This window comes from Ammospiza nelsoni, chromosome 18, assembly GCF_027579445.1.
Source record: "Ammospiza nelsoni isolate bAmmNel1 chromosome 18, bAmmNel1.pri, whole genome shotgun sequence".
In the NCBI taxonomy this organism is placed as follows: Eukaryota; Metazoa; Chordata; class Aves; order Passeriformes; family Passerellidae; genus Ammospiza; species Ammospiza nelsoni.
In genome coordinates, this window is record NC_080650.1 from 12,750,288 (window position 1) to 12,763,995 (window position 13,708).

The 13,708-nt window shown below is 63.3% G+C and overlaps 1 protein-coding gene across 1 annotated transcript; it reads right to left on the reverse strand.

Annotated features, from left to right (window-relative positions):
* Positions 1-797: 797 nt before the first annotated feature.
* On the reverse strand, positions 798-12,277 carry TBC1D10A (TBC1 domain family member 10A). Its single transcript, XM_059485363.1, has 9 exons — positions 12,029-12,277; positions 8,843-8,942; positions 5,629-5,736; positions 5,340-5,446; positions 4,165-4,279; positions 3,886-3,951; positions 2,712-2,901; positions 2,278-2,432; positions 798-2,102 (listed from the first exon to the last, which is right to left on the reverse strand). The coding sequence occupies exons 1-9, from the start codon at positions 12,226-12,228 to the stop codon at positions 1,710-1,712; spliced, it is 1,434 nt and encodes a 477-aa protein (XP_059341346.1). The 5' UTR covers positions 12,229-12,277; the 3' UTR covers positions 798-1,709.
* Positions 12,278-13,708: the final 1,431 nt, after the last annotated feature.

Below are 13,708 nucleotides of genomic sequence, written 5' to 3' on the forward strand. Positions count from 1 at the left end.
TGTCTGGAGCAGTTCCAACTCGAGTCCCGGGGTACCCCCGAACTGCAGCCCTGGGGGTGCCCAAGGAGACCCTCTGGGAGCCCCATTCCACCCCCAACCCCTGCACCCAACCGGGTCCCACATGCTCAACACCAGGCCTGGAGAGGGAATTCACCAAACCAGGGCCACCCCCAGGAAAAGGGAGTTCTGGAGGGAGGAATGAAGGTTTGGGCAGAATTCCTGCCTGCCAGAAGAAGGAGAGAGATGGCCTGGGCACCATCTTGGATGGGAAACTGAGTTCTGGGGTGTCATGGAATTAATTAGGGGTCCCTGGCCCTGTTCAGCCACAGGAACTGTGCCAGTGGGAGAGGGGGAAAGGCCTGGGTGCTGGGATGGGAGCGCACCAGAGCCTGGCAGCCACCACTATCACAAGTTGGGGCAGGTCTCAGTCTCCTCCCATTCCACTTCAAACGGGCAGCCCCAAGGCTGGGTGAGACAGCAGGGCTGGGCCACCCTTTGCAGTGACAGAGCAGTGACAGCAGCGTGGCCAGTCCCAGGTCACTGCCCAGCACCTGCCCCCCAGGACAAGGGCAGCCAGGGAAGATGGGACCCAGGGAAGGGTGCATGCCAGGGTCAGTGCCCAGTGCAAACGGGATGCAGGGGATGCAAATGGGATGCTCCACAGGGACAGAGAACCATGGGAAGGGTCCAGATGCCCCCCGAAGCTGGTACTGGTGCAGCAAGCGTGAGGTGACACCACCCTTGCCTCCTGCCACCCTCCACCCCCATCCCAGGCCAAGAGAGGTGGGAGCCAGGGCTGCGCCTTTACACACTCGCTTTATTGACCCCTTTGTACAAAACTGCTTTTCCCGCTTTATTTTACAAAGCCACCACCCACCCTCGGGAGGGCAGGGGGGGCAGAGGGGACCCCACAACCAGGGAGCACCTGGCTGCTGCTCAGCCACCCCGTCTCACCTGTGCTGGGCCCGGGGGGGCAGCAGTGGTGGGGTGAGCCCTGGCAGGGTAAACACTCCCCCTGAGCTGTGGGCAACTTGGGGGTGGGAGGGGATGGGATGGGGGGGCTTTAGCCCCAAAACTCGGCATCAAATCCCGCTGCCTCTAGTGCATCCTGCCTCGGTCCCTGTCCTGCCTCGGAGGAATAATAAATAGGCTCAGTGAGTAGGTAAGTTGGGTACTACATAAAGGGCTACAGCTTGATATATCCTCACTAGATAAGAGGGGGCGAGGGGTCCCAGGGCTCCTCGTGTACCCCCAGTGCCCTGTGCCAGGCCTAAGTGCTCGGGAGCCGGGGCTGGGGCTGCCCGGCTGGCGCAGGGTGGGGGCCACAGGGGGGACCCGGGGGGTGATGGGTCGAGGGGCTCTGGGACGGGGAGAAGGGCCCGAGGGGCAGCCCAGCCCCCCAGTGTGGGGAGGGAGCTCGGGTGGCTCAGCCACCCCCTGCCCGGGCTCCCACCGCTCGTGGTGCCAGCACCCTGCGGGGTGGGCACCCAGCGCAGACCCACGGTGTCCCCTTTGGTCACCACACCTGGCCAAGCTCCACGGATGCCCCGAGAGGGCCACGCTGTTCTCACGGGGCCGCAGAGCCCCCCTGTCCCATCCCTCCAGCTCAGAGCCCCCAGCGCCGGGTGCCAGGGGTCCCCCTCGGTGTCGTCGCGCCCGGGTCCGTGCGCAGCCCCGCTGAGCCCGGCTGCCCGGGGGTGGGCCGGGCCCTACAAGTACGTGTCCTCGCTCTCCCGGGAGCTCAGGCTCTCCTTGGACTGGTGGTGGGGGGAGACCTGGGGGTGCAGCAGCTCCCGGGTCGTGCCAGGCGCCCCGTTGCCCTCGGCCCCGGGGCCGTTGGCAGGACTGGCCGGGCCCTTTTCCCGGCTCTTCTCCTTGCTCTTGCGGGCCTTGGGCACGGGGGCGGGCCCGGGGGAAACGATGATGGAGGGCACGGGCTCCAGCGCCTTGCGCGGCGCGGGCTCCGCCTCGCTGATGGCCTTGGCGCCGTGCAGGCGCGGGGGGGACTTGCACTGCAGCTCTCCGTGCGTCTCCCGCCACTTCTTCAGCTGGATCAGGTGCTCCCGCTCGATCTGACGCTCCGTCACCGGCAGCTCGATGACCTGCGGGGACACTTGTGCCATCAGCGACAGCGCCACCGGGGCTGGGTGTGGGATCCCCCTCAGGGCACAGGCCACTGCTAACCAAGCCTTTTGGGAGCTGCTGCCCATGCTCCACCCACCCAGGGACAGCCCAGTCTGGCAGCACTGGCCCCCCAGACCGCCCCCAGCACCTCACCTCCTGCACCAGGAAGGCCTCCTGCATGATTTTGGGGCTGAGGGCCCTCAGCCTCTCCATGGTCTCATACTGGCCCTGGCAGGATTTGAGCTTGTCCGAGGAGCCCAGGGTGTGTTTGAGCAGCACCAGGCCCACCCGGAAGATGATCTTCACTCCTGCAAGAGGAGATGTGAGGCAGTGAGCACCAGGCAGGACAGGGTGACACTGCCACCATGTCCCTCAAATGCTGTGGGGCAGCAGATCCAGTCCCACTAATAGGACATGCAAGAGGGAGAATTTGGGATGTACATACCTCCTAACCCCCAGGAACACAGCCCACCTCCACCCCAGGCATGTGGCTGCCCCAAACCTGCCCTGCTCAGGTCCCATGGCCATGGGGAGTGCAGCCACCCCATGAGGAGGATGATGACGATGAGGATGGTGGGAGCTCCCACCTTCACAGAAGAACATGTCCCAGACGCGCAGCACGGAGCTCCAGGGCAGCGTGCGGGAGAAGGCGCACATGAACCACTCCGTCATGTACAGGATGGGGTCGATCTTCTGCTTGCTCAGGTGCTTGTAGGCCACAGGTGACACCTTGTGCAGCAGGGAGAAGAGGATCTGTCCGTCCAGCTGGATGGCTTCCTGCAGGGACAGGGAGCAGCATCCCAGTGAGTACCCCAGCCCTGGATCAGCCCCCAGTGCCCCCCAGCAGGGGCAGCCAACCCTCTACACCTGATTCGAGCAGAGCTGTGTCCCATGGATGCTGCACTGAGACCCCCATCCCTGCATGTGAAATGCTTCAGGGAGCCTCAGCACAACAGGGACACTCTGGCGATACCCAGCCCCTCCACAGACCCCTTTCTTTCCCCAGGGTGAGGAGCTGAAGTTTTTGGCCGGGAGATTCAGAATCATGGAATGGTTTGGAAGGGACATTAAAACTCATCACATTCCACCCAACTGCCATGTGGTACCTTCCACTGTCCCAGGCTGCTCCCAGTGCCATCCAGCCTGGCCTTGGGCACTGCCAGGGATCCAGGGGCAGCCACAGCTGCTCTGGGCACCCTGTGCCAGGGCCTGCCCACCCTGCCACGGAACAATTCCCAATTCCCAATATCCCATCCAGCCCTGCCCTCTGGCACTGGGAGCCATTCCCTGTGTCCTGTCCCTCCATCCCTTGTCCTCAGTCCCTCTCCAGCTCTCCTGGAGCCCCTTCAGGCCCTGCCAGGGGCTCTGAGCTCTCCCTGGAGCCTTCTCCTCTCCAGGTGAGCACCCCCAGCTCTCCCAGCCTGGCTCCAGAGCAGAGGGGCTCCATGGATTCCTCTAGACTTGCTCCAGCAGCTCCAGGTCCCTCCTGTGCTGGGCCAGCTCTGCAGGTGGGGTCTCACCTGAGCAGGGCAGAGGGACAGAATCCTCCCTCCCCTGCTGCCCACACTGGGGGCTCAGCCCAGGACACACGGCCAGGGCATGGCCAACCCTCACCCAGCAGCACCCCAAAGTCCTTCACCCCAGGGCTGCTCCTGATCCCTCCATCCCCAACCCAGATTGATCCTGGGGGTTGCCCCAACCCACATGCAGCACCCTGCAGGTCCCTGCCACTGCTGAAAGTACCATGAGCCCTTTACTCACCAGTTTCTCGCTGTAGTAGCCAGGGAGGTACTTCTCACAGATCTGCACCAGGCACCAGAACGCTTGCTGCAAGCCAAGGGACAGCAGGTGAGCACCCAGAGGACATCCCTGTGACCCACTCCCTGCTCCCAGGGACCACGGGAGAGGGTGGGGAGCAGCAGAGCACCCCTGGGGCACTTTGAGCAGCCCTGAGCCGGGCACCCCTCCCATCAGCACCCCCCAAGGGGCCCCACACCCCCCGGGAGGTGCCAGCTCTGTCCCGGAGCCGCGTGCCCGTACCTCAGCTGGCATGTGCATGAGCAGGACGGCGGCGATGGGCGCCTGGGCCTGGCAGTACCCCTCCTCTGGGCGGTACAGCGTGTACGCCTTCAGCACCCGGAACAGGTCCTGCTGCCTGCGGGGACACCGGGCACAGCTGGGCACGCGGTGCGCACAGCTGGGCACACACGGCACACACAGCTGGGCACACAGCACGCACAGCTGGGCACACACGGCACACACAGCTGGGCATGCACAGCTGGGCACACATGGCACACACAGCTAGGCACACATGGCACACACAGCTGGGCACACACAGCTGGGCACACATGGCACACACAGCTAGGCACACATGGCACACACAGCTGGGCACACACAGCTGGGCACACAGCATGCACAGCTGGGCACACACAGCACGCACAGCTGGGCACACACATGGCACACACGGCACGCACAGGTGGGCACACACAGCTGGGCACACGGCACAGCTGGGCACACGGCACACACAGCTGGGCACACATGGCACACAGCTGGGCACACAGCTGGGCACACGGCACACACAGCTGGGCACACCGGGCACATGGCACAGCTAGGCATACACAGCAGGCACAGCTGGGCACACACAGCAGGCACAGCTGGGCACACACAGCTGGGCACATGGCACACACACACAGCTGGGCACACACAGCTGGGCACACCAGTCACACACAGCTAGGCATACAGCATGCACGTGGCCCAGCAGCCTTCCCCGTGCATGCCAGGCTGAGCCTGGCTCAGTCCCTGGCTGGGATCCCTTTTCCACACAACCCCAGGGCTGCAGGACACAGCAGAGCGCAGATCCTGCCTGGATCTGGGACTCGAGCCATGGATACAACCACCCTGCCCAGGGTGAGCCATGGACAGGCAGGGACCCAGCAGCAAGCACAGGGGCACAGCTGCTCCCCAACACATTGGGAGCAGCATTTTCCTGGTGAAATGGAGGGCACAGGCTGCCACCTGCTCCCTCTGCCCTCCTGTCATGGCAATTCCCACCCCACTGGGTGTCAGAGCTGGCCTGAGCCATCCTGTTTTCAGCCAGTGGATGCTCTGTGACTGTGGGAGTATAGGGAGGACACTGGGCACATGAGTGTGGCTCCATGAGCTGGGACAGACAGTGCCCACCCCATCCATGGCTGCTGAGGGCTGGACTCACATACCCATGGCCTCCACGTGAGACGAACATCTCATGGAAGGGGAACTGCCGGTGGAGATCCCGCTCGATGACATCCAGCCACTTCGGATCTCCTGTGAGGAGGTCCAGTTCCTGGGGAGGGCAAGATTGGGGTGAGCAACACCCTTGACACCCCCCACAAGATTTCTGAGTTGCCAACAAACACCCAAGCCCGAGCAGGAGCCACGCCAGCAGTGCCCCCCTCCCTGGTGACAGGAGCCACGCCAGCAGTGCCCCCTCCCCGGTGGTGCAGGAGGGTTCCCAGCAGGACTCACATCAAACTTGCCCATGTTCTGCTCCAGCTTGACCTTGCTCCCAGACAGGTACTGCCAGGCACGGCCCCGCAGCGAGGGCGGGATCCCCTTCTGGCAGCGCAGCCGGATCTGCAGGACAGACACACAGACACAGCGTCAGGGGACACAGAGTGCTGGAAACAAAGAGAGTCCCGGGGCAAGGGGGCAGCCAGGCCAGCACCACGGCCACAGGCTGGTCCCCTGCTGATCCCAAACAAGGAGCAGTGTCCCTGAGCCCCTGGGATGCAGGGATGCCAGCTGGAATGGCAGTCAAGCCCCAGCAGCACGGGGGAGCTGCCAGAGGCCCAGCAGAGGCTTTGTGGCTTGCAAACAGCTCCAAACAAGCCTGGCACTGCCTCAAAGGCAGATCCTGCTGGGAGCTAGAAAAGCAAACTCTGGAGTCAAGGTGGGGAGTGAGTGGCTCTGTCCCACATGGGAAGCACTGAGGACACAGAGGAGGTTCCCCAGCCCCCAGTCCAGTCCCCCACACCCCTGTGGGGCCATGGAAAGCAGGGATGTGCACCCTGACAAGTGTCTCAGCCTTTCCACCTGCTCATCCTGGGCAGAAGGGCAGGTGTGGTTCTGTCTCCGTGCATGGCCAGATCCTGAGGCCCCTGGAGCCAGCTCCATGCCCACAGTTTCCTGTGCCCCTGGTTTCCCTGGCACTGGGCACCAGCCAGGACCAAAGTCCAGGCGAGGCAGTCGGTGCCTACCCTGCGTGGGGAGCTGAGCCAGCTTAGCCCTGGTGCTGCCTGCACCAGCAGGGACCAAAACAGAGCCCCCAAAAATCCCACTGCAACTCCTCATCACAGCAGCAGCCCCAAATCACACAGTGATGCAATGGTTTGGGTTGGCAGGGACATTAAAGACCATCTCATTCCATGGGCAGGGTCACCTTCCACTGTCCCAGGGTACTCCAAGCCCTGTCCAGCCTAGCTTTGGATACTGCCAGAGGCAGCCACAGCTGCTCTGGGCACCCTGTGCCAGGGCCTGCCCACCCTCACAGGGAACAATTCCCAATTCCCAATATCCCATCCAGCCCTGCCCTCTGGCACTGGGAGCCATTCCCTGTGTCCTGTCCCTCCATCCCTTGTCCCCAGCCCCTCTCCAGCTCTCCTGGAGCCCCTTCAGGCCCTGCAAGGGGCTCTGAGCTCTCCCTGGAGCCTTCTCCTCTCCAGGTGAGCACCCCCAGCTCTCCCAGCCTGGCTCCAGAGCAGAGGGGCTCCAGCCCTCAGAGCATCTCTGGTGCCTCCTCTGGACTCTCTCCAGCAGCTCCACAACCTTATGTGTCCTTTTCCCCACAGTCTTCAGCCAGGGTATGCAGCAAGGTGGGCCCCACAAGCCTGGTGCTTTCAGCACAGTCACCCCCCACAACACCCTGCAAACCCCAGCACAGCCTCCCCTCCTCATGTCCCTGCTCGGGTGGCACATGCCAGCTGGGCCAGAGCTCTGAGAGCAGTGGCCAACAGCTCCCAAATCCTCTCCTGCCTGCCCAGGGCTGTGTTTCCCTGCTTGCTGGAGCAGCTGAGGAGCAGGTGGCTGTTTCCAAGAACAGCACCATCACCTCCCCAGGGGGTTTGCTGCTCCCTCAGTGGTTGTTTGCACGGGCAGGTCCCTTTGTGCTGGCAGGAAACACAGCGGACGATGCCCAGGGCTGCTGTGGGCAGCTCCATGGCTGCTGACAGCTCCCATTTCCAGCCAGCTCCCCTTCCTGCTGACTGAGCTGCCAGGAAGGAAACTGCCTCGCTGGGTTTTGGCTGGGCAGCCCCTCCAGCTGGCTGGGCCAGCGCTGCCAGGGCTGAGCAGCTCATCCCCTTGGACCCACGTGGGGTGCTGCCATCACCCCCACGATCCCACTGTGATCTGGAGTGTGTCTGGGCTGAGGGAGGCTGAAAGCAAGGTGAAGTTGGAGCGCTGCCCGGGCTGGGAGAGCAGTGGGAGCTGCCCACCCACACGTCTGCCCTGCTCCCAGCACACGGTGCTGGCACAGTGCAGCTCCAGGAGGGATGTGGGGTCAGGCTCTGCTGGGATCAGGGCCAGGCAGGGAGCGTTTGGGATGCTGGAGCAGCGCAGGTGTGAGCAAGCCCGGCAGGAGCTGGCCCAGGGATCCACGGGCTGCCTGCCAACCCTGTGAGGCAGCCAGAAAAGTGCTGGGGTTTTTCACAGGCTCAGGGAGCTCCCCCAGAGCAGCAGGGACCTGCACCAAGCAGGCTCCTGCCAGACCAAGGATAGTTGACAGCATCCAAGGCCAGGCCTGGCAGCCTTCCCTGAGCAGCCCCAGGGATACAGGCACAGAGCAGCATTCCAGAGCAGCCTCTCCAAAGCTCCAGGCATGGATTTTTGCTGCAGGACAGACCATACAGCACATCAGCCCCATGGAGACTCCCAGAGGCTCGGCCCAAGCACAAGGGAGCTGCTGTGCCAGCTGGAGCCCTCTGCCCATCCCAGCGGGCACTCTGTGGCACATGGCTGGAGAGTGGCAGAAATTGCCCGTGGAACAAAGCACCCACCTGCCGTGGCCCAGAAATCTCTCCCAAATCCCTTAAGAGCAGCCAAGAAACAGATGAGGGTTTCCAGTGTCATTCACCAGCAGGGACAGCACTCTGGCACACTGAGGAGACTCTGCCAGCATGGGGAGGAGGATGAGGAGAAGGCCCTTTGGCACTCTCTGGCACAGCTGTCCCATGCCAGCAGCCTCACTGCTCCCAGCAGACACACAGCAGCAACCCTGGACTTGCTGCATCCCAACTCCTGCCTCATCTGCAGGCTCAGGGATCAGGGAGCCCAGCAAACCAAGCCACAGAGCCAGCTCACCAGGAGTCTCCCAGGGACCCCCGTTTGCAGACCAATGTCACGCGCGTCAGACTCAAACATTTCCTACACCGAGCTTTTTTTGGTCTGCAAGATGCTCAGAACAGAAGTTTCCATGAGCAAACAATTCCCATGGCTGCCTGCAGGCAGCCAAAGAAGGCCTAGGAAGGCTCCAGCCCGGCAGGGAAGAGCTGGAGGCAGAAGTGGGCTCCAAGTTCCAGTTTCCAAGGGCAGTGAACAGCCCATTCAAGCCAACAGCATCACCCAAAGGCACACAGATGCCTCTCTGCAGGGAACCAGTGACACCAGGCTGCCCCAAAGGGACACTGCTGTGCCTGGCTGTCCCTCACTGCCACCTCTCAGAGGTGACATGACTGTCACTTACCTTCTTGTGTTTCTTGGCCATCCACTTGTCCCAGTTGTTGAGCATATCCAGCCACTTGGACTCCCGCTGCCGCAGCACCTCCAAGGGCACCTCCTCCAGCCTGTGGGACCGGGAGGAAGAGGCCGGTCAGTGGGTGCCTGGCCGTCCCCATGGTGCTGACCCTCTGGCCTCCCGAGCACCCTGGGTGCCCCCCATGCCCAGGTGGCTGCAGCCCTCAGGGCACAGGGCTCAGGGCACGCTCGCAGCTGCCGGAAGCGCTCGCCACCCGTGAGTGAAGTCACTGCAGCAGCAGATCAGCTCAAAGCTCTCGGGAGCAGCCTGCACCGCACGCAGCACGTGCTGCGGCATCCCCAGGGACACGGCAGGAAGGTGAAGCGTGAGCAAGACCTGATCCCTGTGGCAGGCCCAGCTGCACACGGAGAGGGCCGGGGCCATGAGCACCGTGTCATTCACACAGCCCCAGCCACACTGCGCTCCCAACGCCTGGCGCTGCTCCAGGCCCGGCGCCGAGCCCGGAGCAGGGTCCCTGAGGAGGGAGGGGAGTGTTTTCCAGAAACGGCTCAGTCTAGCCAGGGAATCCGACTTAACCCTGCTGAGGCAGGGGGATGCTGGGGGGATGCTGAAGATGGCACTGCAGCCTCCAACCCCCCATGGCACCACATCTGCGCAGAGATGGGTGACAGGCAGGCCCAGGCAGGGACACCCAAGGAGAGCAGACGCTCCTCCAAGCCATCAGTGCAGACTCAATGCCTTCCCAGGCTCTGCTCCGCACTGTCCTGTGGCCACGCCAATCTCAGGAAGAGTCAGATCCTTCCTGAGGACCCGAGGCCAGCGGCCTGGTGCTGAGCATCCTCCAGCAGCCGGCCCCACCACAGGACATGCAGGCCCTGCCTCCTCCCTCCCTCCCTCCACATGCCGAGCCGGAAAGCTGCGGCAGGGTGAGCCCAGGGCCGCATCCAGCTGGCAGCGCTGCCCCGCGCCCTGCCCAGCCCTTCCAGCCCAGTCCCACCCACCGCAGCGGGTCGGACGGGGCGAGCGCGATTGTTCCGAGAGCAAACCCGCTCCCAAAGGATCTGCTTTGCTTGGCTCCCCACCCTCCCCGGCACGGCCAGGCATGGCCGGCAGCTCCCCAGCCCGGCACGGGGATGGAGGCAGCGCTGGCCTCCAGCCGGGGCTCCGCGAGGCGTGGGAAGCTCGGGACGCTGGATGCAGGAGCTGGCTGCGGGCCGGCTGGAGCTCTGCCAGCACAGACTGGAAGCTGTTCCCAGCTGATGGCTGCTTGGCAGCGGGCAGGGAGCGAGGACCGGCTGCGTTTCATATGGCCCAGGCGGGAGGGTGGGGGCACTCCAGGCGGGGAAGTGACGGGATGCCCTGTGCTGGGAATGCGCTGCTCTGCATCCACGCCGGGTGACATCCCCACAGCTCGGCCCTTCGCGGTGCCCTCACACCCTCCATGGATGCTCGGATACCCTGCCTGCCCTTCCTGTGCAAACCCAACTCCGGCAGCCACAGCAGGAGGTCACACATTCCCCTTCATCCCCGCCTGGACAGACGGTGAACCAATAAAGGAGCAGGGCAGGATTGGGCCCCAGCACATCTGTGGGGTGCTGCAGGAGCCTCAGTCCCCAGTGACTGTCAGCACCCCTGGGAGCAGCCACTGGCCTCCAGCACCACGACCTTCGTCCAGAGCTGCTGCTGCAGGGACAGGGACACCCACCCCAGGGACAGGTACAGGAATGACAGCCAGGACAAGTGTCCCCTAAATGTGGTGTGTGCTCAGGACAGGGTGCAGCACCACGGGAAGGAGAGGCCACACCACTCCCGCAGCGCCGAGGGATAAGGTTTATCACCCGGAGTGATGCACCTTGCCCAGCGCCAACATTCCAACCTCCAGCACCTTTTCACCCCACAGACCCACCCAGAAACACCCACAGGCCACAGGGGGTGAACACTGCTCCTCACAGACAGGGAAACTGAGGCACGGCTGGCACCGGAGCACTCAGGTGGGCAAAGCCCAGGGAGTGTGCTCCAGGCAGTGTCCGGGCTGCCACGCGCTGCTCCCACTGCCACCCCGACTTTCTCTGGGCGTTGCTGTGAAAGCAGGGCCAGGAAGGCAAACGCCAAACACGCTGCCGAACCAGCTCGACAGCAACAGCACATTCCTGGGTGTCAGCACCGCCCTGGGGCCCAGCGCCTCGGGTTAGCCTCACTTCCTCCGAGGGTTTCCTCCGGCAGAGCGGGGTGACCATGGTGCCCAGCACTGCCAACAAGGGCTCCTTGCAAAGACACCACGGCCTGGTCTCCTTGGCTTGACAGAGGCCAAAAGTCCACGGGAATAAGTGCCTGGAGCTGAGCAGACACTGACCTCGTGTGCTGGCAGCTCCCAATCCCAAATGGGGTGGACACCACTTCCCAGCCATTCGCCCTCTTCAGAGGGAGATGGGACAGCTGGAACAGCTTTTGGGGCTCTTCACACAGCCATCACAGCATCATGGAATGGTTTGGGTTGGAAGGGACCTTAAAGCTCATCCAATGCCACCCCTGCCCTGGGCAGGGACACCTTCCACTGTCCCAGGGTGCTCCAAGTCCCATCCAGCCGGGCCTTGGGCACTGCCAGGGATCCAGGGGCAGCCACAGCTGCTCTGGGCACCCTGTGCCAGGGCCCCAGCACTCTCAAACAGAACGATTTCTCCCAGATATCATATCTAACCCTGCCTTCTGACAGAAGGAAACCATTCCTCCTTATCCTGTCACTCCAGGTCCTTGTCCAAAGGCAGGAGTCCAGCTTCCCTTGCAGCCCCTTTAGGCACTAGAACGGGTTCTAAGCTCTGCTCGGAGCCTTCTCTCCTCCAGGCTGAACACCCGCAGGTCCAGCCCGGCTCCCTTGTTCACATCCCGGCTGCTGCGGCCTCCGCCGCGGGCACGAGCGATGCCTGACAGCGGTCCCAGCGGTCCCGGCGGCCCCGCGCCCAGCCCGGGGGCGGCGGGGACAAACCCCCCGGGGCGGGGAGAGCCGCGGCCGGCCCGGCCCAGCCCCAGGCCCGGCCCTGCGGGGGCCGAGCGGCCGGAGGCGACTGGGCCGGGCCTGGGGCGGCTCCTCTGCGCCTCGGTGCCCCAGTGTCCCCCCGGCCCCTCACGGCTCCGGCCCCAGCCCCCCTCATGGTCCCCCCTCACGGCCCCACTCACGTCCCCTCGGCGCCGCGGCTGCCCACGATGAAGCCGAACTTATCGACGCGCCGCTCCTCGGGGCCGCCGCCGTTGATCTCGGAGTCGGAGCCGAGCGAGCTAAGCTCATCGCCGCCAGGGTCGGCGAGGCTCTCGCGGGTGCCCGCCAGGCTGCGCCCGCCGGGCGAGCTGGGCCCGCCGCCCCCGCGGCTCTTGGCCATGGCGGCGCCTCAGCGGCGGCGCGGCCGCTCCGCCATGCCGGGACACGGCGGCGGCCACGCCCCGCCTCGGCCACGCCCCCTCCCTGCACCGCCATTGGGCGGGAGCAGAGACTCGGCCAATCAACCGCCAGGAGTGCGGGAAGGAAAGCCCGCCCCCGGAGCTGATTGGTCGAGAGGACGAGGAGAGCTGTCCGTCAAATGCCGGCGGGTGTCGGTGAGGGGCGGGGCTCCGTGCGCCGGCAGTGGGGCAGCGCTGGGGCGGGAGGCGCTGGGACCAGTACGAGACATAACGGGAGGCACTGGGACCAGTACAGGACATAACGGGACGGACTGGGACCAGTATGAGACATAACGGGAGGGACTGGGACCAGTACGAGACATAACGGACTGGATTGGAACCAGTATGAGACTACGAGACATAACGGGATGGACTGGGACCAGTATGAGACATAATGGAGCTGTACTGGGACCAGTATGAGACATAACAGGCTGGATTGGAACCAGTTTGAGACATAATTGGATGGACTGGGACCAGTATGAGACTTTACAGGGCTGTATTGGGATCAGTACAGGACACAACAGGATAGACTGGGACCAGTATGAGACAGAACTGGGCTGTACTGGGTTCTGCATGAGATATAATGAGCTCTGTTGAGGCCAGTATGAGCCATAATGAGCTGTACTGGGACCAGTACTGGGCCATAACACGCCATACTGGGATTGGTATGAGATATGAGATACAACACAGCTGTACTGGGATGTGGATGAGATATAACAGGGCTGTACTGGGACCAGTGTGAGCCACAGCAGAGCTGTACTGGGACCTGTATAAGGGGGCTGTAGCAGGACCAGCCAGCCACAGTGGGGCTGTACTGGGATGGCACTGGCATTCCAGGAGGGCTGGATACTGGGACTGCAGGAGGGTTGTGCTGGGAAGCACTGGGGCATCCACAGGGATCTGTGTCCCTCTCCAGAGCTGTCCCTGCCCTGCAGATCCCACCACTGTGTCACCTCAGAGTCACCATCCACAGCACCCCAGACAGGTAAAACCAGCCTGGCTCTCCCAAAAATAACACACCAAAGGATCTGGAGGAGACTGGGATGTGCTGGGACCTGTCCTGGGTAAGGCCTGCCAGGGTCAGGTCCATCCCTCCTCCAGAGCCCAGAGCTCCATTTCCTCCCTCTCAGCCCAGAGCAGGGGGTATTGGAAGGATCCTTCTCAAGGTGCCAAAAGGAAGAGAGAATGAGGCTCCTTAAAATCAGCAACTCAAGCTACTTCCAGATTTTTCTGGCAGCCAGGCCCCACCAGTCCTTGCCACTGAACTGGAAGGCTGTGATGGAGCTTGTTTTGTAGCAGATCTCCATACACACAGTCTGCTGCAGCATTCATCCCTCGGATTTAGATGGAAACAGGCTGGCAAGGCTCCATAGAAGTGATTTCCAGGGGGAAGTTTTCTTGCTGGAGTGCCGGTAGAGGGGC